The 27,049-nt window shown below is 56.6% G+C and overlaps 1 protein-coding gene across 2 annotated transcripts in view; it reads right to left on the bottom strand.

Annotated features, from left to right (window-relative positions):
• Positions 1 to 3,224: 3,224 nt before the first annotated feature.
• The window catches only part of KIAA1755 (KIAA1755 ortholog), a 38,020-nt gene continuing 14,195 nt past the window's right edge, over positions 3,225 to 27,049 (bottom strand). For both annotated transcript variants that reach the window (XM_045833692.1, XM_045833693.1), the window contains exons 2-14: positions 26,005 to 26,202; positions 21,902 to 23,252; positions 21,202 to 21,399; positions 19,614 to 19,737; positions 18,228 to 18,321; positions 17,253 to 17,339; positions 15,828 to 15,944; positions 14,092 to 14,190; positions 13,025 to 13,173; positions 10,814 to 10,952; positions 9,429 to 9,551; positions 8,689 to 8,910; positions 3,225 to 4,699 (exon numbers count right to left, since the gene is read on the bottom strand). In XM_045833692.1, the coding sequence (XP_045689648.1) occupies positions 3,998 to 4,699; positions 8,689 to 8,910; positions 9,429 to 9,551; positions 10,814 to 10,952; positions 13,025 to 13,173; positions 14,092 to 14,190; positions 15,828 to 15,944; positions 17,253 to 17,339; positions 18,228 to 18,321; positions 19,614 to 19,737; positions 21,202 to 21,399; positions 21,902 to 23,252; positions 26,005 to 26,202 (3,603 nt within the window). In that variant the 3' untranslated portion in view covers positions 3,225 to 3,997. The remainder of the gene's footprint in view (positions 4,700 to 8,688; positions 8,911 to 9,428; positions 9,552 to 10,813; positions 10,953 to 13,024; positions 13,174 to 14,091; positions 14,191 to 15,827; positions 15,945 to 17,252; positions 17,340 to 18,227; positions 18,322 to 19,613; positions 19,738 to 21,201; positions 21,400 to 21,901; positions 23,253 to 26,004; positions 26,203 to 27,049) is intronic.

The raw sequence follows: 27,049 nt of genomic DNA, 5'->3' as shown, positions 1-27,049 counted from the left end.
GCTGAGAGAGGGTGGGGTTTCAAGCCAGATGAGTTTGTCCCGGGCTGGCAGCCAGGTCACAGCCCCCAGAGGACAGAACAGCTCTGTTTCCTGAGGGCAGCCTGTGCCTTGACCCCGGCCAGCTGCCCCGTCTGGGTCTGGTGTGGGCAGCTCAAGGGTAGAAGGGTGTGGGGCGCCCACCTTGGAGTGGCTGACGGGACAGAGGCTCCTCCCCTCCGCTGGGTTTAGCGTGAATTAGGTCCAGGTCCAGATTCTGAGGTTTCCTCTCTTCCAGCCCTTTCTTGCCATGTGACCTTGAGCAAGCCTCCTCCCCTCTCCAGTCTTTAGCCTTGTCATCTTTAAAACGAGGACATCCTGGAGAATGACTTTTGCGCCTCTCAAAGCTGTAGTGAGTCTCAGGTGAGCAAACGGATGGACAAAAAAAGTGCTTTGAAAACTGTAAAGCGCTTAAACTTCTATTTGGGTCCAGTCTTGCTTGTGCCCCACGCCACTGCCCAGTGGACTCCCAAGGCCACCCCTCTGGAGAACAAAAGAGGCCTGGTGTGGAGCTTGGGGACCCAGCGCTCCTATTAACCTGACCCGGCAGGCTTGACCAACCCATTGGACAGAGGGGAAAACTGAGGCACAGCCATCTGCTCAGAGTCGCCAGGCTGTTAAGCCTGGATTCAAAGGCAGGGCTCTCTGAGTCCAAAGATGAGAAAGGTCTTCGTCTGTCCGATGTCCCCATCGGACAGACAGAGTCAGTTGAGAGCCAGGGAGGGAAGCAACGTGCCTGCGACCACACAGGGGGTCGGCCACCAGGCAGAAGAAGCAGCACGGGAGGTCCCTGCCTCCCGGGCCGTGCTGCTCCCACCACCTGCGCCCACCAGCTCCGAGACTTACACGGGGGCTCCCATCGCAGTGGGACATTCGCCGTCCCTGGCAGGCTTGGGGTTCCCTGTCAGCCCATCTTCTTCCTGCCAGAACAGGCTGCAGACTTTCTCAAAAATTCCATGGAACTTTCTAAAAAAACCCACAGGCACTGCACCTCCGCATCCTCAGGGCAGCCTCTTCCGGCTGAGGCTTCACTGACGCAGAGCTGTGTTGACACCAGTGGGGAATCGTGGAGGCGGAGACCCCCCTGCCCCCACCGTGGGTAGGTTAGGGCAAAAGTCAATAAATCAGGTCTCCGTGGCTTTCAAGCGACACCTGGGGATCCACAGAACAAATGGGGAAATCTACACAATTCAAAGAGGGACAAACTCTTTGGGAATTTATTGGTGGCCTCTGGGAAAAATTTCTTCCCTGATTTTCCAGGTAATGGAAGCAGAGGCTGGCTGGGCTGGTACCGTTATAATACTAGATACCATTTAATGAGCACGTACTATGTTCCATGTACCTTTCCAAGGGCTTTCCATGTATTAACTCCTTCACTACTTACAACAAGCTTCTGAGTTCTGATTATTCTCGTTTTCTGGCGAGGGAAGCAAGGCACAGAGAAGTAGCATAACTGGGCCAAGGAGTCACAGCGTGTGAGTGGTAGGAGCCCGATCCATCCAACTCCAGAGCCAGGTGACTGACCACTGGACCACACTGCCGCGTGTGCTACAGGAGACTGGACATGCATGCTGCCCAGAGGACCGAGCCCAGGCCAGCCAAGGCCCCTGAGTGCAGGGCGGTGGTCAGCACAGCAGGACTGCTGAAGGGACAAAGCTTACGGCCACTGCAGACCAGCACTCAGCCCAGGCTTGTCCAAGGGTGAGTTAGCGGCCTCCACGCTGTCAGGTCCCAGCTCGGCCACTCGCTGTGGGTCCCTGCGCAAGGCACCGCCAAGCCTCTCTGAGTCTCAGTCTGTTCCCTATTAAAACGGGGAAAAACCAGCGCTGGCTTCATAGGACTGTTGTGAGGAATTCAGTGAGTGCTGTGAAGCTGTTAAGGGCTTGGCAGCAAGCTAGGCACAAAGACAATGCAGATAAATGTCAGCTATTAGTGTTATTATTATTCATTACTTTTGTGATGATTCACTATGATGTTTCATGTTTGCACTCTCTCTCCCCCAGGGGATGCAGTGAGTAGACAAGTTGTTCTTTTTGGAGACAGAGGGATGCACAAGATGGCTTTGGGAACCCCTCCCTCTCAAGGATTCTTGCATCACCCATCCCCCTCCTTGTCGTCCCTCCCCCCCTGGCCAACCCCCCCCCACCGCCCTCCCCCTGCTCATTCATGGCAGTAGCTATAGTCTCTCAGAAGTCAGTTTCCATCTTTGAACCCCAGGTGCCCTGGCTCCCTGCCTGTGGTCCCCACTGGCTGGATGCTGTTGCTATGGCAACAGCATTTTAAGAGCCTTTGGCCCCCCTCTGAGGCGACAGGCGTGGATGGAGATGGGCTGATCCAATGTCTCCTGCATTCCCAGACCTGTCTGGATGGAAGGCAGGAGAGAGAAATGTAAGAATCAGAGCTGGTTGGGGGTGGGGGCTAGCTCAGCCCCCAGCCCCCCAAGCTTCCAGAGAGCAGCCCCCACTGTGCCGTGTCACGTGGCAAAGAGCCCAGTAGTTGGTCACAAATGCAGATTCCAGCCTCTGATGGAATCAAAGGGTCAAAGGGTCTGATTTTAATGATCTGGGGCGGGACCCCGTAGCAAGCTGCCTTAGGTCCACTCTGCTACTGGTTCTGAGGCAGACAGGCCCCAAACCACACTGGACGACAAAATCTTGAGTCTTGGAAGGTTCCAGAAGTCACTCTGGGCACTGAGGTTTGTGTGGCTCTCCCTGCTGAGGAAGCTCCTGAGAAGCTCAGTGTGTCCTCCTGGGCCTGCTCCAGTCCTGCCCCGCTGCCCTTCCACAGCCTCCCGTGGGGGAGGACGTGTGCCCCACCCGCCTCCGCGCCAGGAAAACTCCAGGGCTGGGCTGCTGGAAGGCCCTGTTGGCCATGCCTCCTGGGACAGAGGCCGGCCCACGCTCCCTCAGGGCAACAATGCCACTCAGGGGAGGGGCGGGGGGGGGGGTGGCACTGGGTCGAGGGTAGTGAACGACTGTCTACTACTCCAGATCCGAGGTGTGAAGGCCTCTGCCCTTCGTCCCCAGTCCGCCAGCGCCACCTGCTGGAAGGGATCTTGTTCCTGCCCTTGTCCCTCCCTCACCACCAGCAGAACCCGTGACTCTGGGCTAGGTGCGGGGGTGGGGGGGGGGGCGAGGGAGGGGGGATGCCCAACGAAAGGTAAAGCCTGGGGGCGGGGTGGGGGCTGAGAGTAGAGGCTGAGGAGACCTGGTGGGAGGGGAGAAGACAGAGAACATTGGGGATTGAGGGCTCTCTCTGGAGTGCGAGGACCAGACTGTGGGGATCCGTGAATCTGAGAGGGGTGCGTGGCCCACGATGGGTGGGGTTGCCGAAGGGAGAGTAGAGACACGGAGACGCTCCCTTCTCCTCCCACTCCCCCTCCAGCCCCTGCCCTTCCCAGGACACTAACTGGTCTCCAGCAGGGGACTGGTTCTCTTTGCCCAAGGCCAATGGCACCAGGAATGGCATGCAGTTATTTGCTTGACAACACCCCCTTTATTCCTTTCCCAGAATCACCCCCTGCTCCTCCCCCAGTGGTTCCTGGGATTACTATCGAATACACGTGCACTCGGACCCTTGTCTTGGGGTCTGTTTCAATGGGGCCCTATGGCCAGAAGCCCCTCCCGAATCCCCTGCTCATAGTTCTGTCTGAGGGCAGTAATGCCCCTTGTGTCCCAAGGGAAAGCTGTGTACCCCTGAACCCCAGCTGGGCGTGTGGCCTGCTGAAGGCTGAGACCTCTGGATGGGTCTGTACTGGGGGGGAGGGAGCCAACTCCACACTTCCTGCACCCTGTCCTGACCGCCTGAGGGTCATGTCTTCCCTGCGTTTCTTGGTGCCCGTTCTTGTGCCCTGAGCACAAGCCCCGCCCACGGAGTGCTCAGGAGACAGTCCTGATGGGCTCGGTCCCTTTGCCCCAGCCCAGCACCCCCTGGAGCCTGGTGCAGCGGTGGGGGTTCCCAGCTAGAGGGAGGGAGGGGGGCTTGTCTGGGGTGAGTCCTCCAGAGACGTCTGTGAGTCTGTCCCCTCAGAGGAGGAGCTGCTGCCGGTGGCGTGCAGGATCTGACTCTGCCTGGGAAGCCGCTGCCAGGAGAAGGGCGGGGCGAGAATACGCTCAGGGCCAGGATCCGGGGGCTCGTGGGGGCCCTTGCCTTCATCAGCCTCTCCAGCCTGGCCAGCATCCTGGGGCACAGGGCCTGCCTGGAGAGTTCTGTTCTGCCCCTCGCCGGGGGCCCAAGGAGGCCAACGGGACTTCGGCAAATGACCCAGGCCCAGGGAGTCCTGGGAGGGCAGGTCCTGCCTTCCCTTGGAAGTGGCTTTTCCGTTCACACCCTGGCCCTTGGCGGCTGTCCCCCGTAGATCCAGGTGTGCCAAGTGGGCCGTGGGACCCAGTGGGCAGGGGCAGTGGGCCAGGGCCTTCTTCAGGAGGGCCTGGATCTCCCCGTGTCTCGCCCGGGCCTCCTCCCACAGGCCGCGGCCCAGGCCTTCCCGGCTCAGGGAGGCCGCCTGCAGCCCCATGGCCGCGAGCTTCTCTGCAGGGAACTCGGACGACAGTCGCTGCAGGTAGCGGTGGAGGCGGCGCTGGTCCCCAGGGCTGGCCTTGTGGGCCTTGCCCAGCTTGAGCTGCGTCATCAGGTCCTGACAGTCCATGTGGAACCAGGTCATCTGGGAGACAAGAGGAGAAGGAGGTGGGGTTTGAGCTAGGAGAGGCGCCTGGGCGCCCCATGAGGATGAGATGGGCTTCTCTGCGCCGAGAGAGCGCGGAGAACAAGCGTTGCTGGACTGAATTAACAACTTGCCCCCAGTCTGTGAGGGTTGTGGTTTTCTCTGGGGACGGTGACGACAGTGGTTTCCCTCTCTTCCCCCAGGTACGCACACCTGCCACCGGGAAACGGCCCCCAGCACCCTGGGCACCTCGGGTGTGACCTAACACACCTGAGCCAGCAGGGACTTCCGCCTAACTGGGGCTCACGTCTCCTTCTGTGAAATGGGACGCTGGACAAGATGATCACACAAAGTTTCTGCGAGCCGAATATTCGGATCCTCGGACTGCGGAACCCTGTCTGAGGAGCACTGAGGGCGGAGTCTGCCTCAGGTTCACTGAGCACCCCGGGCTCCACGAGTCTCATGTTCGTTCACACTCGGCTGCACCAACAGCCCATTTGACAGAGGAAGAAACCGAGGCTCAGGGGAGTGAAATCATGTGAGCAGGTCACACTTCAGGTCAGGGATGAGCTGGGATTTGAACTCAGAGAGCATCTGCCAAGCATCTCCTTGTGCCCGGAGAACCGGGCGCAGGCAGGGCCAGGCCCTCGCTGTCACCGGAGAGACCATCAGCCAGCTCAGGCCCCGCCGTCCCCTCACGCCAGCCCCTCCACCCTGTGTTGGGGCTCTGCCTGTCCCCATTTCACCCCCAAAATGTCTGCAGGCTGCAAAGGAGCCAACACATTCCCGGCGGCTCGTGAAAAACATAATCTTTCTCTCCATTAATTTAGAAGCCGACAGCGAGCTGTTAGGCTGTGGGGATTGGAGAACCATTTTCTCCGAAGAAACCATCTTTCCGTGGATTAAGGGAACTTGTCTTTAGATAAATGGCTTCATATTCGCGGGAGCACACGGAGCTCATGGCCGGGAAAGGGCCCCATAAATCTCCGTGAGCGGCGCGGTCGTGTTATTATTATTTAGTGCCGCGGCTGCTGCCTGCCCGCTCTGCACCCAGGGCTGGCCCCGCACTGGGCTGTCCCGTCTGCCTGTCTGTCTGGGACTCCATCTTTGAGGCTGAGCTAGACAGAGATGGGTAACGCCTCAGAAATCATCTTGCCCCAACAACCCTTGTTGTGCGGGTTAAAATTCGGGGCCAGAGAGGAGAGGGGCTGGACCGGGTTGGACAGCAAGAGATGGTCGGCCGTAGTGGGGCTCCGGGTCAGGGCGGCCACCACCCGTACAATTCCTGGTCCTGGGTCAGATCTGCATCCCCATACGCACCCACAGCCTCCCTCCCTCCCTCCCTCCCTCCAGCTGCCCCAGCAGGCTGGCCACAGTGTCCACTGAGCCCCTCTGGGCGCTGGCCTTGTGCCAAGCACTGCGGACAGGGCCAGGACCCAGTCAGACCCGCTGCTGCCTCGGGGCTCACCTCACAGGTGACAGACAGGAGACAAGCAGGTGATGAAGCAGCAGGACACTTTCAGATCCCAGGGGCCCCACGAAGTAATACCCACGGGGCGGTGGCAGAGCAAGGGGGGCTGGGTGGTCAGGAAGGGTCCCTGTGAGGAGGGGACATGTGAGCTGAGCACTGAAGAAAGACAAGAGGCCAGCCGGTTGCGGGGAAGAGATTCCCAGCTGAGGGAACAGAGAGTGCAAAGCCTCAGAGCTGAGCAACTTTGGTTTCTCCAGGGAAGGTCAATGGGGCTGAAATCAGCTAAAACTGATGAGCAAGGGAGAAGCTTCCAGATATCCTTAATCCATGAGGCTACTAATGATAATACTAATATCGGTGTTAAAAATCATAATTCCAAATTTCAGCAAAGCCTGGGGGGTGGGGGTTACTTACATTTCATTCTCTTGGCAATTTAATTCTACCTGGCAAGTCTGGCCCTAGAATCGGATCCCTGGGTTGGAATCTCAGCTCTGCCACTTCCTGGCTGTGTGACCCTGGGTGAGTTCTTTGACCTCTCTGTGCTTCCTTATGCACCGAACGGGCATAATCCTAGTATCTCCCTCGTAGGGTTAGTGTGCCAGGAAAACGAGGTGTAAAATGACTGGAACAAGGCACATAATCAGAACCACCGAAGCATTGGTTATCATCATCACCATCATCATCGTCATCATCATCATCATCATCATCGACGAGGAGCGTCGGCCTAGAGCGGGGAGACTGTCTTTGAGGCCACACAACCCACGCGGGCCGGCGGACGCTGCCTGGCTCCCTGACTTCTGTGCAGGTGGGAGTGGGGGAAGCTTTTGCTGTCAGGGCCCAGGTCTGCCTCCCTTGCCCGCTCCCAGGGGACAGAGTGGCCTCCCAGCACCCCTGGCGTGAGTGACCAGAGTCCTTCCCACTGCCCTCCAAAGCATCCCGAGTTCCCTGGCCCCGCTGTCCCCTGCAGGATGGGCTGGCCTGACAGCTGGGAGGCTGGGGCCAGGCCCTTCTCATGCTCTGTCCTCAGGGGTGAGGGGCAGCCGAGGGCACTGGGTCTGGGCCAGAGATGTGGGGGGTCTGGTTCCAGCTGGGTCACGGCTCTCCCAGGCTGCTGCCCTGGCCCCCTAGGTCTCAGTTTCCCCATCAGAAAATGAGAGGTTTAGGAGAGATTTAGGAGAGACAGGGGGTGTTTAAGTCGAATCCTGCTTGACCGTCAGCCCTCTGGGGGACCTTGAGCCAGGCACTTTCCCCTTGGGGCCTCAGTGTGCTCATCTGCAAGATGGAAACAACGCTGGCACCCCTCCCTCATACAGATACAGTGCAAATCCAACCGGGCAGGGTGTGTGAAGCGCTTATAGGAGGTTTTGCCATGGAGCACACGGCCGATACGTGGGCCACCCTCGTAATTATCACCTACTCTTCATCGTCATCGAGCTGGCTCGGACATGGCCAGCTGGTCGCCATCCCCCACCTGCCTGCCCTCCTTCGGAGAAGGACACAGGGCACGCCACAGGGCATGAATGTGTCTGCGTTCAAACTCCAGCTCTTCTTTTCTCCGGCTGTGTGGCCTCGGGCCAGGCCCTTCCCCTCTCTGGGCCTCAGTTTCCTCATCCGTAAAATGGGCTGATCGGCCTTGCCACACTGGGTTGCCAAGAGATGATAGATGCAAAGAAATGGCATTCCTCTTGCCTCCCACCCCCATACTCTGTGCTTGCCCCCCAACCCCACTCCACCACCGCAGCCCTACCCTCTCCCTTACCCTCCTGGCCAGACTCCGGGTTCCTGGCTAGGACCGAGGCCTCTGTTCTGGGCATGCCACCCTCAGCCGACTGTCCCTCCCACCCCCGCTCTCGCCATCTGTGCTGGCAAGGGGAGCCATGGGGAAGGGCACTATGATGGTGCCATGGGCTCGCTGTGTGACCTTGGCTCAGTGACAGCCCTTCTCTGATGCTGTTTCTCCAAATCTGAATCAAAGGGGTGAGCCAAGATCGAGGTTGCCTAGAGATCTATGTGTGGAGACAAAGCCTATGGCTTTGATTAAAATCTCAGAAATTGTCCCTGGCTTGTGTGGCTCAGTGGATTGAGCACCGGCCTGTGAACCAAAGGGTCACTGGTTCAATTCCCAGTCAGGACAGATGCCTGGGTTGTGGGCCAGGTCCCCAGGAGGGGGTGCGTGAGAGGCAACCACACATTAATGTTTCTCTCTCTTTCTCCCTCCTTCCCCCTCTGTCTAAAAATATATAATAGTAAAAAAACCTTAGAAATCCCAATGTTTAAGAAGCAGGTCATATCTGAGGGTCACCGGGAGGATGGCTGGTGTAGTGGGTCAAGCTGGGGTCGGGGATCAGCTGGACCTGGATTTAGGAGGGTGACTCAACCTCTCCGACTATCTTTACTTCCCTCTGGAAAATGGAAGTAATACTTTCCCCCACCCCCAGGACTGTGGAAGGAATCATGCGCAGAGCCCAGCGCTGTGTCTGGCCCGCTCCCTGCCTCCCAGCCGGTGGGGCGGGCTCACCTTCTTGCAGAAGCGGTGCAGCTGGAGCAGCGTCTCCAGGTCTGTGCGTTGCCGCTCGGCAGCCATGTAGAAGTGGGTCAGCTTGGCCTGGAAGGTCCGCTGCGTGGCGGCAAAGGCTGCCAGCTCTGGGAACTCTGTCCCGCCTGCCTCGCTGGCCCCTCCGGCGGCAGCTTCCACCTGCGCCGCCTGCTTGGACAGCTCCAGGCCTCGCCGGTACTGGGCCTGAGTGGGGAAAGACAGGCGCCCGCTCAGCTCCCCTTAGCTGAGGCCTCTCCCCGTCAGAAGCCTCCCACTGCCCCGCTGCTGACTTATGAGACTTCCTGAGCCTCAGTTTCCTCATCTATACAATGGGGACCCATGCCTCTATAGGGGCAGTGTACTTCACCTAGCTGGGACTCTGCTTAGTGTCCTCTTCTTCCGGAAAATGTCCCCGACCCCAAAGTCTTATATCCCCACAGTTTTCCCTTTCTGTCTGTTTTCCTCCTGCCTCCATCTCCCACTGTCCTGGGGGGAATCCTGAGGGATTCTGAGATAGGTTATCTTTGGACTTGGTGGTCCCTGAAGACTTCCTGGAGGAGGCGGCGTCTAAGCTGAACCCATTATGATCCAAGCTGGCCTCCTCACTGTTTCCGGAAGTTTTCTTGTGCTTTCCCACCCCCACACCTCCACCCTGGCCGTGCCGCCCCCTCCACTGCCCTCTCCCTGTGCTCCAGTGCTGCTCCTCAGACTTAGGGACACACCGCAGCCTGCAGGAAGAAGTCCTCGAATTCGATGTGGGCTTTCTCCACTGTCTCCAAGCTTCCGTCCTTGGGGGTCAACGCTTGCAGGCTCCAGCTTCCTTCCTGCTCCATCCAGTTGCTGACCTGGGACAGGGGAGGGAGGTTTGGACACGAGGGGCTGCTGGGGAGACGTCTCTTGGCCAGCTCCCCCGCCACTCTGGAGGCTGAGGTCTCCTTGTCCTGAGCCTCTCAGTTGCTGGGCCTGCGCTCACTGGCCTGGACGGGAACCCTCCGAGCTCTGGGGAGAAGAGACAGCTTTGGGGGGTGGGGGCGATGTGCACTGTCATGGTCTTCAACTATTCAAAGGGGAGAGGACTTCCGAGTGGGACCCCAGAGGACACCTGGCCTGGCCAGCGTCCTGCACAGAGCAGGGCACACTTGTCTGAGTGAAGTCACCGGGTGGCAAACTTCAGCTCGCCCTAATCACTCAGTGCCACCCAATCATAAAAGGGGTTGCCTTGGGAGTGATGAGCTCCCCATCCCTGGGGGAGTGCAAACAGTGCTGGAGAAAAGGCTGCCTGCCATTGAGGAAGGTACATGGGCCGGCCATGAGCTTACTGTGTGAACTGGGTGAGGCACTTGCCCTTTCTGGGCCTCAGTGTACTCAGTGGCAAAATGGAACAGACATGAGGGTTCAGTGAGGGACAGAGCAGGTAACATGGCTCTGGACCTCACAAGCAGAAGTTTCTTTGTTCTGGGGCATCTTAAAGAACGTGTGTTCGCATACTCTATCCTTGCAAAGCCAGAGCAGCGGGCACTAACATTAGCCCCCATTTAACAGAGGGGGAAACTGAGGCACTGAGTAGTAAAGTGACTTGTCTAGGATCACACTGCCAGTAAGTGCCAGGCCAGGACTGGAACCCAGAGAGCACACTCTGCTCCATGGCCCCGAGCTCGAAGGGATGCATTGTTTAAGCGCCTGAGGTCAGATAAAATGGTGACAGATGTGGGCTCCAAGATCAGACCCCCCAGGTGCGTGACCACAGGTGGGTGACTTGGTGCCTCTCAGCATCGAGGGACATGCTAGCCCCTCCCCTACATCAATGGCAAGTTTCGAGGTTAGAAAGCAATGACACAGGCAAAGGCTCTGGCCCAGGGCTTGGTACACAGCTGGTGGACAATAAGTGCAGTTTTGGGGGTTAGGTCTTCACAATTAAGCTCTTGTTGAAAATCACGTCATGTGCCACACCCCAGTGATGTCTGCTTAGCCCTCGAAGAATGGCCAGAGCCTCAGGTCCTTACACCAGAGCGAGTGCCGGCTGCAGCAGGGCCTGGAGCAGGGCCTTCCCTGCGGAGGACAGCCAGGCAGCCGCCCCCACGTCTCCCAGGCTAGCCTCCCCTTTCACCTGGTGGATGGCAGCTTCCAGGCGGCCCAGGCGGACTCGGAGCTCCAGCCTCCCCAGGAGGTGATTAGATGCGGTGACCAGGACATGCAGCTGCTCATCCAAGAGGCTGTAGAGGGCAGTGGCTTCAGCCAGATGGCTCCTGGGAGGGAGAGGAAGGTGAGAGAAGGCCCAGATGCAGTCCCTCCCCAGCACTGCTGCCTGGCACAGGCCTGCCCCCACAACTCCCAGCGATCCCTGGGCCCTGACCTGGGTATTCTAGCTGCCAACTTGCTGTGTGATCGTGGGCAGGTCCCTAAGCTCTCTGGGTGGCAGAGAGCCTTGGTCTTCCAGGAGACTGGAAGGACCAGCAGACACAGCGGGACTTACCTAGGAAGGTATGAACTAAGCTGGACAGATCTGGGTTCAAATCCCAGCCCTGCTGTCTTCTTGTCCTGGGACCTTGTGCAAATTTCTCAGCCTTTCTGTGTCTCTGTTCTGTCACCTCTCCAAAGTGGGAATAACAGCACCCACTTCAGACTGCTTGCAAGGATTAAATCATCTAATGCCTTGGCTCTCAACCCTGGCTACACATTAGAACCCACCCTGGGAGCTTTAAAAGTCTCAATGCCCAGGCCCACGCCCGGCCAACTGAGTCAGGTCTGAGGGCAGCCTGGATGCTCGTGCTTCCTAAACCTCCTCAGGACACGCTGGGGTGGGGGAGGGCCGCCAGGGTGAGAGCCGGTCCTCTCGCACTGAAAACAACACAGGCTCTCTGGGCACTCAGGTCTGGTGGCGCTGGTTATTTCTATTGCAGTGATAGTGAGTAGCTGTAACACCCTCCACACCCCCGCCTCCATTTCACAGATGGGAAAACTGAGGTCCAGAGAGAGCAACTGACTCTCAGGCATGGCAGTTTGAACTGGAACCCAGTCCGAGGCTTCTTCTGAGGATGGATTTTTAAAACAGTCAAAGCCGGCAAGACATGAATGAAGGATCATGGATGGGACTAAAGGTGGTAACACTGAGGTAGAGGGAGGGATTGTGGGGCTTTCCTGACACCCCTCAAATCCCATCCTACCATCCTCTGCCCTGGGTGGGCGCCAGGGAGGGAGTCTTACTTCAGAAGGAAAAGGGAAAGAAGGGAGGGAAGGAAAGCCTGCTTGTCTGGAGGGAGTCTTGCGCTGGGCCTCCCCATCCAGCTGCCGCTCCCCACCAGTCACTTCCTTCCAGGTGAGGGCCCAGGGTGCGTGAACGCGATGGAAAATGCCAGCTTGCCTGATGGTGGGAGGAAGGGGCGGTAGGCGGGAGCTGCCAGGACCTTCAGCAGAACAAACACCCAGAGCAGATCATGTGGGACCACAGCGCCCCCTGGTGGAGATTCCAGTGGCCAAATGGACTCGAGGGGCCTGGCACCCAGCCAGTGTGAGGTGGGGACATTCTGGGAATCACAGAGCCAGCTGCACCAGGCCATGTGAGGATCAGGGAGACGACTCCACAGCCAGTACCAGGGCCCGCTGCTGGCCCAGTGCTCATACCAGCATGACTCAGCCTGTGGGCACAGCACAGGGCACTGTGTTCAAGTTTCTGGGCCAGGCTGCCTGGGTTCAAGTCCTGGCCCCACCACATCCCAGCTGTGTGACCCCGGGGCAGGTCAGCCTCTCTCTGAGCCTTGGCTCCTCCATTGTAAAAGGAGGATACGGCTAGGTGGGTGGTAGTGTCCTCATGGGTGGGAATTAAACAAGTCACTATTTGTAAAGCCCCTAAAACAAATGAAAGTCATCCTAAGTGCTGTTTCAGAGTTGGTTAAATAAATAAATTGTTGGAAGCTCATGCACACTTTGGAACTGTGTGCTCTAGCAGAGATAAAATATTTCCAATGGCTGCTTTAATGAACAATTTGCCCCTCCCACCCCTACATTGAAGAAAATCGGGACTTTCCGGGAATATCCATTGTTTATTCTGTGGCTCTGAGGTCTTCCTGGCCAGGCTCAGCCCCGTGTCTGGGTCAGAGAAAGCACTTGGTCCGTGAGTGTGGCCAGAGTCAGGCAGGGCTGTCCCTCCACCCCAGCCTGAAGATGACCGGGGCTGAAGGAGGGCAGCAGAGAAGGAACACGAGGTGGGTCCTGCAAACACCCCCATCCTGGGCATCTGCAGGGCCCACCTTATGGGTCCCCAGCTCCAAACTCTAAGAAACAGTGTGGGGTGGCGGAGGAAAAGACTGGGTGTCCATACCTGACATCCGGGTTGAAGTCCAGCCTGCTGGCCTCCTGCCGCAGCCTGGCCAGGGTGGCTCCACCGTCCCGCTGGAGGCCCAGCAGCCCTGGGTCCCTCAGCACGGCCTCCATCAGCTCCTTGGACTTGTTCAGACACCTGGAGGCCTCCTGCCAGTGTGGGAAGGAGGCCTGAGACCCAGTCCCCACTGTCCCCCTACAGCCTTCCAGGGCTCCCCACAGCCAGATCGTGTCCGACTCCCCCAGTCTGGCATTCAAGAGCCCACAGAAGGTCTATCCTTTCTATATCTAAAACATTTCCTGAAGGCACCCCTCTCATCGCCATGGCAACCCCACTGGTCCCAGTGCCCTCCTCATCTCTTGCTGGGACACCCATCCTGGCTTCCTCACTGGTCTTCCTGCCATACTCTGGCTCCCCCTGCAGTCTGTTCTCTGCATGGCAGCAGGAAGGGTCCCAAAGTGCAACCTACCCTCTGCTTAAAACTCTCCAGTAGCTTCCCTGCCCACTCAGAAGGAATTCCCAACCCAGCTCCTCTTTGATGCAGCCCCTGCTGGATCCAGAAGACCTTCTAGGTTTCTCCTCACCCTTCTCCCCCAGCTCATTCTGTTCCATGCTGGCCTCCATGCTGTTCCAGAACATACCAAGCATACTCCCACCTCAGGGCCATTGCACATGCTGGCCCTTCCCCTCCCTGGAGCCCAGTCCCCCTCCTGTTCCCATGCAGGCTCCTGCTCATGCTTCATGCCTGAATTTAAGCACCGTCTCTTCAGTGAGCGGCATTTGGTACATTTCATGGCATTTGGCACAATTTGTAACTACAGGTCCATTTCTTTGTTCACTTTTTAACAACAACCTCTACCACAGTACCACGAACTCCATGAGGGCAGGGACAAGTCAGCTTGCCCCAGGCTGGGTCCCCAGGCAGTGAGTACCCAATAAATACTAGTCAAGTGACTAAACGAATAACAGGGGTGATCATGCCCACCCTGACTGTCCCCCTCACTGAGCCCTTGGTCTGTGGAATTTGGGGTGTGGCGTGACTTTCCCACCCCATGCTCCTTGCTCACCTGTGCCCCTCCAGGGGGATCACCCTTCTCAAACTCCTTGATGGACGCCTGTAGCAGGCAGGAGGCCCGGCGGAGGTCGGCAAGGAAAGGCTCCGACTTCTGCGGAACAGAGACCAGAGAGGGGGTGTCAGCCTGGGCCAGTGCGGAGGGCGCCTCCCCCACCCAGAAGGACACAGCAGGGGCTTCGGGGGTGGTTCTCAAGCTGCAGCTGCGTCAGAAGCACCTGGAGAGCTGGTTAACATCCACGCTGCTGAGCCCCACTCCTGTGTTTCTGACTTAGCTCCTCTGGGGCGGGGCCCGAGAATGTGAATTTGTACCAAGTTCCCAGGTGATGCTGACACTGCTGGTCCAGGGACCCCACTTTGAGAACCACTGCTGCTGGGAATGAGAGAGGCAGAAGGAAGGCCTGAGCTATCCCCAGGCCAGTGGGGATGCCTTGGGGGAGGGGAAGGGAAGGGAAGAAAGAGGAGAGGGGGAGGGATGACACTGCAGCCCAGCTCCCTCCACTGCTTACTCGCTGTGAGGCCTTGGGCAAGTTACTTAACCTCTCTGTGCTTCCGCTTCTTCCTCTGTAAAATGGGGTCACAGTAGCTCTGGCCTTACAGGCTGGTGTGAGGACCAAAGAGTGTTAGTCTTCATCACTACCAGTTTTATATTCTGGGTCTCTAGGTAAGACTTCATTTAAAGGGAAGGTTTTAAAACAGAAATGTGGTTTGAGAGTCAGTGGATTAATTGGAGAAGGGGGCCGGGGCCCAGGGGACGAGAAGAGATACACCGTGCCCTTCGGTGCCACCTGAATTTTGAACACAGATGTGATTCTAAAAAGAAGAGAACCAGGCTGTAGACTGTTAGTACAGACCAGTGGTTCTCAGTGGGGGGTAGCGTTGCCCCCTGGGGGACATGGGCAATGTCCGGAGACGTTTTGGTGGTCCTGGTCAGAGTAGGCAGAGCCCAGAGCTAATCCTGCTACAATGCACAAGGCAGCTCCCGACAACGGCAAACGATCCAGCCCCACCTGTGGATGGTGCTGAGGAGGAGCAGCCCTGGTCTGGAGGAAGCCCCAGTGGGCCCTCACGGGCACGGTTTCCATGCGGTTTACACTGGTAATCTCGAGCACCGCTGTGTGAGCCGCCCTGCCCCGTGTGTGCTCATGGGTTACCTTGGCCGTGAAACGCCCCCTCGAAGGCTGGCGGTGAGTGGTGAGGAGGGACAAGCTCACGCAGGAAAGGAGCCCAGCGCTGGCAGTTTTCGAACATCCCCTCTTACAAGAAGAAACATGCCTGCCGTCCCCACCAGACCCTGAGCTCCTGAGCTGTGTGGGTGCATGGAGCAGATGTCTGCATTTATTTTCTTTTCAGCTAATATCGACACAGCTCCCAGCACATGCCAGATACTCTTCTGAGCTCTTTACCCCCATTAACTCAATTACTGCTCGCAACAGCCCCCTGAGGAAGTACTATGAGTACACCCCCCTCCAACTTTATAGATGAGGAAAAGGGCTCAGAGACGGTACATAACTTACCCAAGGTCACACAGCAGAGCTGGGATTGGAACCCAGGTGGTCAGACCCCAGAGCCTGAGCTCTCAATCACTCCTCTCTGCCCCTTCATTATAAACGTTTGTCGAGGGACTAGCTTTGAACCTGACAGTGTGGATGGATCTGTGGGGCAGGGTGGTGAAGGGAGGAAGAAAAGGAGTGAGGAGGGCGCGGGGCCAAAGGCTGTGACGGCAGACACCTGGAAGAATTGCACCCACTCGCTGTGGCAGTAGGGGAAGGAGCCGTCCAGGGCTGTGGGCAGCTGGCTGGGGTCCACGTGGTGGCTGAGGGCCTTGAAGGAGGTCAGCACCTCTACCTGCAGACAATGAAGCAAGTCAGGAGAACTGGGCACAGACAATTGACAAGGTCATGTCCAGACCCTGGCCTCAGCACCGGTCCACCTCCCACAGGTGAGTCTGGCCCTGGCCTCAAGAATTGCTTTCTGGGCACCGGGTCTTCTCTGGGAATCCTGGGGAGTCCAAATGCGGAGCCAGACCCAGGCGAGGAATAGCAAAGAAACAGCGTCTGTACTGCCACTCCCCTAGCCTGTGCCCAGGGCAGACATTATGAATCAATCGCAGCACGTGCACCCTCTGAGCTTGGCTCTTTCCCAGTCCAGCTCTCAGGCAATCACATAAACTGATTGAAGCGGGCCCTTGTCATGTAATTTCTTTATAATCCTTGTCCCATTCTCTGGTGACCCATTCTCATGGTGCTGTCTCTTCCTTGAGGTTGTTGAGAAAGGTCACCAAATCCTAACAGTTTCCCCTAAGACATGGAGGAGGGACTAGGTGACTGCCTCTCCAAGGCAGAGAATTTTGAGGTTTATGCCACAAACAGCTCCAGACACCTAAGCTTGGGACTGGGCGGATTTGTGATTTGGGGGGACCCGCTAGTTATCCCTGGTACTCAAAGTGCGGTCCATGGACCAGCAGCTTCAGCATCACTTAGGAGCATGTTCGAAATGCAGGGTCCCAGGCACCATTGGAACTTGCACTTCGACAAGATCCCCTCGTGACTCGTAAGCACCGTAAAGCTTGAAGAGCCTGTCTCTAGCTCACAGTGTGCCTCGTCCCTAACCAGGAGGAAGAAGCCCTCTCAAATCACTCCCTGAGACTGGGCAGAGCACAGGTGCTCACACTTAGGATTGTTGCACAAGACACTAATTCAAGGAAGCAGCCGACTCTTTCCTGCACAGTCCCAAGTCAACGCTGCATCTGAGCCAGAGATGCTGAGAGAAACGAGCGAGAGAAACACAGGAAGGTCAGGAGGAAAAGGCCCCTCTGGCTCCGGCTTGCTCTGGGGCCTTGGGCCTCAGTTTCCCCTTCTGAAAAGAAAGGGGGGCGGGGTTGGCTAGACGAAGCTTTTCACAAAGGTTTCACGCCGTGTGCTGCTGTCAACCACGCTGCAGTGCCCACTGGGTGTTGCTGGGATTTCCAGAGAGAAGTCATTCTGTGACTCAGGGCAGGGCCGCAGGGTTGGGGCATCCGCGCCTTGCAATTACTGACCTTCGCTACACCATTTCAGGGCCTCTCCTCACCCGTGACTTCTGCAGCTCATCACCCCAGCTCAGCAAAATCCTGACAACTCCTCCCTGCCCTGGCCGACACTGCCTGCCCCTCACCTGGATGTCAGGTAATGTCTCCAGTGGAAGGGCAGCCTCCTTCTCCCCCAGGAAGAGAATGGCATGGATGGAGGCTGGGTCCAGAGCCTGTAAGAAAAAAGCATTTCAGAGTGTCTCTGCCCCGGCCTTCACTAAGCCACTGGGCCTCCCCAGTAAGGTGCAAGCGAAAGGCCCCAGGGCTGGGGAGGGCGGCTCCACGAGGCTGGGGTGGTGTGGTAGGGGTGGGGGGTGAGCCATTGGACATCAAGAGAGCAGCGGGCCCACACTGTGTTGCAAACGTCCTGGATGACCTGCCCCCTCTGGGCCTCAGTTTCCCCATCTGTACGATGAGGAGGAAGAGGAGATCAGACCGTGAGGTAAGCATAAGCCAAACTTCCAGTTCCTCTGCTGCGAGTACCAGCTGGTTAGGAATCTCTTCCTGCCCCCAGTCTCAATTCCTGGGGCTCATGTGACCTAGGTCTAAGCCAATCAGCATGTTGCATTCCCCTGGTCACAGAGATTGGATGATGGATGGACACCTCAGCCAAGAGGAGTTAGGGAGACACAAAGAAACTTCTGCTGAAACTTCTGGGGAAAAAAAAATCTGTCACTCCTTCCTACTAGACTTGATTGAAAGGCCATGTGAATTTAGAGCTTTTGGGAACCAGAATGCCACCAAGACAGGGGCCTGGGTGAAAAGGGCACCCTCCCAGGAGAACAGGGGCAGAAATGGAGCAAGAAGAACCAGATTTCGTTGACAATATTTGAGCCCTCGAATCAAGCCATACCTGCAGTTGGATATAACCCATGGACTGTGGAGTCACATGAACCAACGAGCAGCCTTTCTCTTTAAGCCCGTTTCAGCTGGGGCTTCTGCTCGCTGCAACTAGGAGTCCCTGCCTGGGGGCCTGGACCCAGTCCTGAGCCCCCTGGGCTCCGTGAATATCAGCAGGCCCCTGGTTCTTGCTAGGCTGATGCTGCCCATCTCCCACTCACCTGGGTGGCCTTCAGGGCCTTGACCAGACCAGGATGTAACGGCTGCTTCCTGGCATCAATCAGGACTGCCAGTCCCTTGGTTTTGTCTTCTGGCCTGAGGGTGGTAAGCAGAACTGGCAGTGTTGCTGGATAAACCAGGCCCTCTAGGGGAAAGGAGCTAGTGGGAGGTGCGGGAAACTGGCCGCTAGAAGCCTTGATTAACTAGTGGACTCTTCATCCTGCAAGACCAAGATCCAGTGTCCCTCCCTCCAGGAAGCCCTCCCTGATTCTTCTCCAGAGTCTATTGCTCTCTCTTCAGTGCTCCCACAGTACGTCACACAGCTCTCTCTTACACCCTAATAATCAGGATACAGCTGCAGTGGGTAAGTCATCCAGCATTCACCCACTCCTTTTGGGTGGGCAGGACTCTCATTGGTTGAAGAATCCAACTTCCTCCATATGCCCATGCCCGCCACCACAAGAGCTAGTTTCTGATTGGTTGAGGCCGGGATCTAATTTCTTTAGCCAATGATTGGTTTAGATAGGGTCCTGCTGACATATTTCTGGTCAATGAGACATGAGAAGTTTGTTGGGGGACTTCTGGGAAGGAAGTCTCTCCTTTAAAAAGTTCTTACAAAGAGCTGTAAGGCGGACACATTGAATGATACATTTCTTTATCAGATAAGACATTTTGAATTGGAATTTGTTACTTGCAGCCAAAACACCCTAACTGGCTCACATCGCACTTTTCAGCGATTACCTTAGATTTCTCACACTGGCCAACTGTCAGAACTTGTTAAAATACTGACCCTTCACACCTACCCACCCCCCACTGCCACCCCCAGACATCTGGCCGTAAGGGATGGGGCCAGGGAGTCTGTGGGCTTCCAGGAGCCCTTGGCCATTCTGACAGTCAAGCAGGTTGGGAACATACACGCACTGCCTTCACGCCCGACAAGGAGCCAGCTCACAGACAGAGCCAGAGGCGGCCGGCGTGGGGTAGGGCTGCGGCACTGCCGACGTGTCTGGCCACCGGCGCCAGGTGTTTCATTTCACTGGAGTCCATTCCCCTCTGTAACTGGGGATGGTACCAGTTTCTGCCTCCTGGGACTGGACCGACGGACTCATTACTGGAAAGCACTCAGTGACCACGCAGAGTAGAAGGGATGTAAGTGTCTGCTATTATTATTATTATTATTATTATTATTATTATTATCCTCTGAGGGGAAACTGAGGCACAGAGCAGCAACGGGGCAGTGAGAAGGGGCTCTCGGAGCTGACACCAGGGCTCTGCTTGTCCCCCACCTCATGTGCCTCTGGTTATGCCCCTGCTGGGAGAGCACTGTGTCCTGGGCTCCGGGCTGAGAGGCTGGAGGGATGGAGTGGCCGGCCAGCCCCGCCTCTTACCTGGGGACAGTGCACAGGTAGCAAAGCAGCTTGGTGACCTCTGAGGCCCTGCACCATGGAGCCTCCCAGGACCCCTGGGTGGCTGACAGCAGAAGCAGGGGCCGCCCCACCCTGTCCCGACCACCTGGAGGAGAGAGGACACACGTGCTCGGTGAGAATTTTGGTGTGAGCCTTCTCACCGGGACCTGCTCTGCGGCCTTCTGCCAGGCCTTTGCCCACCCGGGTCCTTCTGCCTGAAATGCCCTTTCTCCCTGCCCTCACCCTCCCCATTAACTCTGAACTCTGATTCATCCGTGAAGACCCCATGCAAAAGCCACTTCCTCAGAGAAGTCATCCCTGACTTCCTCCTCTGTGCAGAGGCAGCCGCACTCTCCTCTGGACTCCCTCCGTCCTGCGTGCCGTGTGAGGTAAAGCTCGAGGAATGGGCTCTGGGGACACACAGACACTGTCCTCCGGCGGCCCCGTGTGGCCCCGTGGTCACAAGGGGTTTTCTACACTGAGTTGTAACAACCGGCTGAATGTTCTCCGCCACTCGACTTCCTGCGAGCAGAGAACACATCTGACTTGTTTCCTGCTGAGTCCGCAGCGCTCAGCTCGGGGCCTGGGGCACAGCAGGTGTTCGATGAGTATTCATTGCAACGGTGAATGAATATTAAACATAAATGATAATGCCTTCTGTGTTGGTCGCTGCTAATACCTCACCCAGACCCCCTCATCAGGCCAGAACACCCATCCCCTGCAGTCATAAGCATTGGCTGTAAATGGCTCACAGATGCCCTCTTCTCTGAAGAATTGCTCTCGGCTGAGACGGATCTTGGGCTCACCCTGCATCCCAGCCCAGGGTCAGCCTGGGCTGGGACCAACAGACCCAGGCACCATAAGGCGGAACAAGATCTGTGGGATCAGGCCACACCCTTGCTTAGCTCCTCCCTGACCCTGCCCTGCTTCCCTCACCTGCCTTCGCCTGAGAGCAACCTCCAATAAAATAAATCACTTTCACAAGGATCCCTGTCTCTGGCTCAGTTTCTAGGGAACCCAACCTAAGACACTCATCTTGCCTTCCTCGCTGAAAGTAGAATGTACGTACAAAGGTATGCATGTTTTTGGATGGTTTGATGGATGGGTGGGTGAGTGGGTAGGTGGATGGATGGATAGATGGATGAATGGATGGATGAATGGACATTGGATGGGTAGATGGATGGGTGGGTGGGTGAGTGGGTAGGTGGATGGATGGATGGATGGATGTTTGGATGGATACCTAGAAATTGCTTTTATATAGACTGGGGCAAAAGTAGGTTTACAGTTGCAAGTACATGAAACAGAGTCTGTTCTTGTATTATTAATGAACTACTGTATTATTTTGCATATGAACAACTGTAACCTAGAATACTTCTGCCCAGCCCTGTATGATCCAACTTGTTCCTTGGAAAGACGGGAAACCTGAGTGTCAGGAAGGCTCAGTCCTGAACACAAGCATCCAGAACTTTCCCTGTCTCCTCCCACACTCACCAGCTTCTGAGAATGCTCAGGGGCCCCACCCCCATCTCCGGTTCCCTGCCCCTCCACCTGCCCCTATAACCCCGAGGACCTGGCAGGCACGCTATCCTGGAGTGGACGATCTCCAGACTCAGAGTCCCAATCCCGGGTTCGGGCCCTGGCAGCTCCTCCTCCAGAGCGGGGCCTCTGTCTGGAGGACCTGCAGAAGCTTCTGGGAAATCAGCCCTTTCCCCAGTCAGTGGGCCTGAGTCAGCGGCTGGGCCAGATGTTTTGGTCTGAGTTGTTCCAGCTGGGAAAAGCAACAACAAAGGGTATTAAGCAGAAGATGAATTTCCTGGGGTTGGGGGCTGGGGAATGTCCTTCTGACTAATAATAATAATAGCGTACAACTACTGATCTCCAACTGCATGCCAGGCATTGTGCTAAGGTCCGTACTTCTGGTGTCTCTCTGAACCTCAGAACCACTCTGTGAGGCTGGGGAGGCCTCCTTTTGCTCAGAGAGGGAGACCTGAACTTTGAGAGGTTAAGTCCTTGACCAAGGTCACCCAGCCAGTGTGTGGTGAACCTGGGGTGTGGACTCAATCCACCACAACACAGTCACAATGCCTTGCTCAATCCCAGAACCAAACAACATTAAGCCTCTTGACATGCCACTCCGTGCTCTGAACTGCTGAGCGTGAGCAGCCCAGATGGGTCTTCGTCCCCGAGTCCCCGACAGCCTGCACCACCCTGTCGCTTGACCCCACCCAGAGAACAGCTCCCGCATCCAGCCGAGCAAGCGGGCGCCTTACCTTTCCCCAAGCACTTGGCCTGGCTGGGCTTGTGAGAGTAGAGTGAACACAGGACCTTCCAGGGCCCGTCATGCTGGAGCGAGGCTTTCTCTGGGGGTGCGGGGGCTTGCCTCTGCCCCTTCAAGAATGAGAACTTGAGGCCAAGAGTGGGGGATCTGGAAGAGGGGGTGCTTCGACCAGGACCAGGCACAGGCTTGGGAGATCTCCAGTTTCCCTGTTTGGTCCTCTCTCCCGCTTTGGTTTCAAGGGCTGGAGCCACAGGAGGAGAAGCTGGGCACAGCCGGGGAGAGGAGGTCTGTTTTGGTCCAGGCCTGGGCGGGACCACATTCTCTGCATTTCCCGGAGGCTCCTGTGTCTTGGAAGCAGCTGGCTCTTCTGAGACATCTGTCCTGAGGCCAGCGGCACAGTGCAGTGGATTCTCAAGGGCGTTGAGGTAGGGCTCTGGGGGTTGATGTTCTGAGCTGTGGGAGGGGGCTTTATGGTTGACCTTTCTCCTGAAGCCCAAAATGCCAGGCTCCTCCTCCGTGCTTGCTGGCTTTGCACAAGCACATTTCCCCAGGGAAGGCCCCCCACTGGCCCCCGGGAGAGGCAGCACCCTTTGAGAGAAAGGGATTTCTTTAGTCCCAGGCAGACCCTCCAGTGCCCCGACAGGACACCCACGGGACGTGTCTACCTCCTCACTCAGAGACTCTCCTCTGCTCTCTTGGGAAAAGCCCAGGAGAGCCACATAATCTCCCTCTAAGTCCTGGATGGCCACATCGTCCACCCTGAAGGCCACCTCCCCAGGCCTGGCTTGCTCCACCTTGATGAGTCCGGGGTATTTAATCCCACATGCCCTGCCCTTATCCTTGGCCAAGCTCTGGCCAGGAAGCACCTGGCTTCCCGGGGACCTGGCCTGGTGCAGCCCTTGAGGGCCACTCAAATCGAGTGCCTCCAATTGAAGGGACCCCCAGGCCGGGGAGAGGACAGTCGCTGCTTGGGGTTTGTCATCCACAAACTCTGGGCTGGTTATCTTGGCCCAGGGCAGAGGGCTGATCCCTTGCTCTGAAGCTACCAGGCAGTTGTGGAGAGGACTTCCCTCAAAGTCACTGTTGAAGGCCTCCAGCCACTCTTGGGTGAAAAGTGTCGGGTAGGATGACACGGGGACAGGCTTCGTGTCCACTGTGCGCAGGTCCAAGGTGAGGCACTTGACCCTGATGCAGACGGACTGCTCCTCCTGGGGCTCAACCTGAAGGTAGAAGTCGCCCTGGCGCAGCAAGAGGGGGTTGAGGGGGGCCAGGTGGACCACGACCTTGTCCTGCAGGCACAGCGGCCAGCCCTGGTGCAGGAAGAGGCAGTGCGAGTAGGGGGCCTGCGGAGAGACGGGGAGGGCGTCAGAGAGTCCGAAAGCCCCACCGGCGGGTCCGCTCCCTCCCGGCTCCAAGAAGGAACAGTGAACAGGCCAGGGCTCAGGTGAGGAAGAGAGGTGCCCAGGCCGTGGGATCTAAGGAGGCCCCGCTGTCAGGGACCTGCATATCTCACAGCCCAGAGAGTGAGCACCTCGGCCACATTCTGCCTTTGGTGCCCCATGCCTCACCCTGGTTCTGGCCCTGACCTTAAACACACTTGCTAGCCTGCTAGCCCGCTGGCTCAAGGGGGGCGAGCTCGAGTTCCAGGCGCTGGTCAGCAAGCACCTTTCCCAGGAGGACCGTTCTGCTGACGCACACTCCGTCCTCCTCCCTGTCTGTCCGTCCAGACTCCCCTCACCCCGGCTCCAGCCTGAGCCCTCCACTTTGGGGGGACATGGGTTCCATGGTCTGGGTGGCAGATGCCTGCGAACCACTCAGCTCCTTTGAACTTCCTTATTTTCTATCTGCAAATGGGAATGACGACACGGATTTGCTTTGTTGGGCTGGTAGGAGAAGTACGGGCAATGGCATGCACCTTGATATGACACCTGTGTATAAAAGACGTGGGTTGTATAAACACTAATTCCTTTGACAACATTTACTCTGTGGAAAAGTGTGGGGATTTTCTACTGAAAAAATAAAGAGGCCATTTACTGCTTTTACATCACTCCCTAACTTCTGAGTAGAGAAGTTACAAAGTGAAGTAGAAACAAGCCTGAGGGAAAGTCAGGGACTCTGACCCTGCCTCACTGTTCTGGGCTTGAATGCTTATTTGTGTGTTTGTTTATTAATTGTTTATTTGCCATTAGTGGTAACAACATAGCAGGAGAAGCAAAATATTTTAAAAATTGTTTTAACGGTACATGCCAGCAAATTCTGGGTATAGGTAGACACAGCAAGTCACCCGGGAGAGGCCGGGACCCCGTGATGGGACCCAGTGATCAAGCTTAGCTGAGCCCCTTCAGAGGGCTGCGCGGGACCAGTGTTCAACAGCGACGCCATGTGGCCACAACAGAAAGAACACTCCGCCGGACTGACAACAGGTTATTCTCCACCTGGCTTTTGGAAACGAGTCTCATTCCTGTAGATGGAGTAAATCCTGGATAATCTTGTGTCATTTGGATGTGTTTGTAGGAGGCGCTGCTTCCTGCTAATTAAGCAGGTGTCTCCTGGAATTATTAGTTGGGGAAATGATGAGATTTGACCATACTTCTACCTCAACTTGATAAACTAGTTCATATCAGTTACACTGTAAATCTGGCTATCCAGCCTGGATAAGAACTTGGGGTTTCCGTGGCCCTGAAACCATGTGGTTAATTCCACCCTACTACCTACCCACTTCTTGGAGGTGACACTAATTCACCTATAATTACAATTAAGCAAAGTTACCTATAATTAAAAATAAAGAAACGGGAAGGTTGCGGCCCTTGTCCCAGGGAGAAATGGGGAAGAGGATGGTGCAGATGCAGTTTTAATGGCCAGAGGAACTGGGTGGTTGTGGAGCGTGTCAGGGAGAAGAAGGAGGCTGAGGGTGGATGTGCATGAAATCACGCAATGTGGATACGTGGAGTTTGGCTGCAAATGTTTCAGAGGGGCTTCCTTCCATGTAATGACAACACATGCGTGTGGAGCTACTTCTACATGCCAGGCACTGTGCTAAGCATGTTAAATGAATGATCCAGTTTCCTTCCAGTTCCAACCATCTCTAATGCTGGCACCTAAGCCTGGACTTTTAGCTGCCACAGTGCATTTCTTTCTACCACTGAAATGATGCACATGGTCTGCATCCTTACATTTTGCTCTGATATGCCAGGTCCCTGACAGGCATCGGCAATTCAGGAAAGACTGGTGGGGCCTAAGACCCTCTCAGTGATTCTTGAGGCTGGGTGGCAGGAGGATGGGCATTATTACAGCATGGCAGGGCACAGGTGGCAACCCGGTGAAGGGTGTGGGCAAGTTTCAGCAGGGAGCATCTGAGGATTGGGTCTCCAAAGGCCTCTTCCTACCCTTTCCTTGAAACAGTCTCCGCCCTCTGACCATAGAAGTAAGCATATGACCCAAGGCTGACCAATCCTGGTACCCCACTCCTCTGGCTGCTGTGATTGGCCCAGGGATGGGCATAGGACCCAAGCCTGCCCAGTCAGGATCCTTCCTTGCAATGTTTCTATCTGCAGCTGATGGGGAAGAGTTAGCTTCCTCTTCAGAGTAGGATTTGATCCCAGAACTGTCTTGGGCTCCACCTTGTGGGAACATGTAGCCCGTAAGCATGATGCCGGCAAGCAAGGACAAACAGAGACAGAGACACACAGGGTCCTTAAGGGAATTGATCAGTGGATAAATTTGGGTCTGAGGCCAGACCACCCTGTCCCTGTCTGAATAAGGACCCACCATTTGCAGTTCATGAGTCCTGCCTAAAACACTTTTACTTCCATGTTGCCTCAGGAGACACCCCTCTGAGGTCTGGGTTTGAAGGGGTCTGGGAAGAAAGGCCTCAAGGGCTCCAGGCAACGTCTGGAACATTCTCCAGCCCCGTGATGCCCACAGTGCCAGCCCCAGGGCAGGCTCCTGAGCCAGGGAACCCACAAGGACGCCCTTCATCCAGGCCTTCCTCCCCGTTAGTGAACGTGCAGACGTGAAAGCCTCTTCCTAGTTGTCGGAGAGTGAAGGGCCGCGTGACCTTCCCGCCCCATGTGGAGGGCACCCCTTCCGACTTACGCAGGCTGCTTCGCGCACTTGCTCGCACAGGCGCTTGGCCGGGATCAGGAAATCCAGGAGGAAGCTCAGCCCATCCCCCTGGAAGTCAGAGTCCAGGAGACGGAACACCTGCCCCAGGACAGTGGGCGCTGTGGCCTCGAAAGGCGGGTAGAGGCCTGCCAGGGCATTCTGAATGGCTGTGTCCAGGGACGCGGGGTCCTGCAGGGGACAGGAGAAGAGGGTGAAAAGTGACAGTAGCAGTAACAACAAGGCTGGTGGCCACATCCCATGACCTTCCGGGCCCCATGTGATTAAGGCTCTGCTAACTCTCTGACCTCCTCTCCTGCTCCTTCCCCTCGCTCACCTCCTCCAGCCACATTGGCTTTCTCTCCTGTTCCTTCAACACCCCAGGCACAATCCCACCGCAGGGCCTTTGCACTGGCTGTTCCTTCCACCTACAATACTCTTCCTCAAGACATCAGCATTCCCTCACTCCCTGCAGGTCTTGGCTCAAATGTCATTCTCTGGTCCAAGGTGGAGAGGAAAATGAAGGAAGGCATCCAGGTCAGGGATAGAGGGCAAGGGAGGTCAGCATCCCCGAATCCCACCACCTGGCTGACCTGCAGACCTGCAGCTACCAGCGATGCTGATCTTACATCAGACAAGCCCCAGTCAGCATGAAGTGTCTGGGCAATAATGAGTGGTGGCTGTTTTCACCACTGAGTTTTGGGGCAGTTTGTTACACGGCAATAACTGACCGATACAAATCAATATAAGTGATCTGTGAGCTCCAGACTCATCTAGCCAGCTGCTTTCTGGATACCTCCCCCAGACATCTATTAGGCACAGGCCACCAACAGATCAGACCCAAGCCAGTACCTCCCTAATCCTACTTCCCCCCCGACATCCCTACATCAGTCATGGCCCCACCATCCAGTTGACTGCTAGGCCAAGAAATCTGCTCCTAATGCTGCCCCCTCCTCCCGCCTCCCCTGCCCACAAACAACCCCCAGCCATGGGCTATGCAGTCTGCTTGCCTGCAACAGCTCACGGACATACTCGCTCT

Source organism: Phyllostomus hastatus, unplaced genomic scaffold (assembly GCF_019186645.2).
Source record: "Phyllostomus hastatus isolate PE091 unplaced genomic scaffold, TTU_PhHast_1.1 phas_contig_17, whole genome shotgun sequence".
In the NCBI taxonomy this organism is placed as follows: Eukaryota; Metazoa; Chordata; class Mammalia; order Chiroptera; family Phyllostomidae; genus Phyllostomus; species Phyllostomus hastatus.
This window is presented reverse-complemented; position numbering and strand designations above follow the sequence as displayed.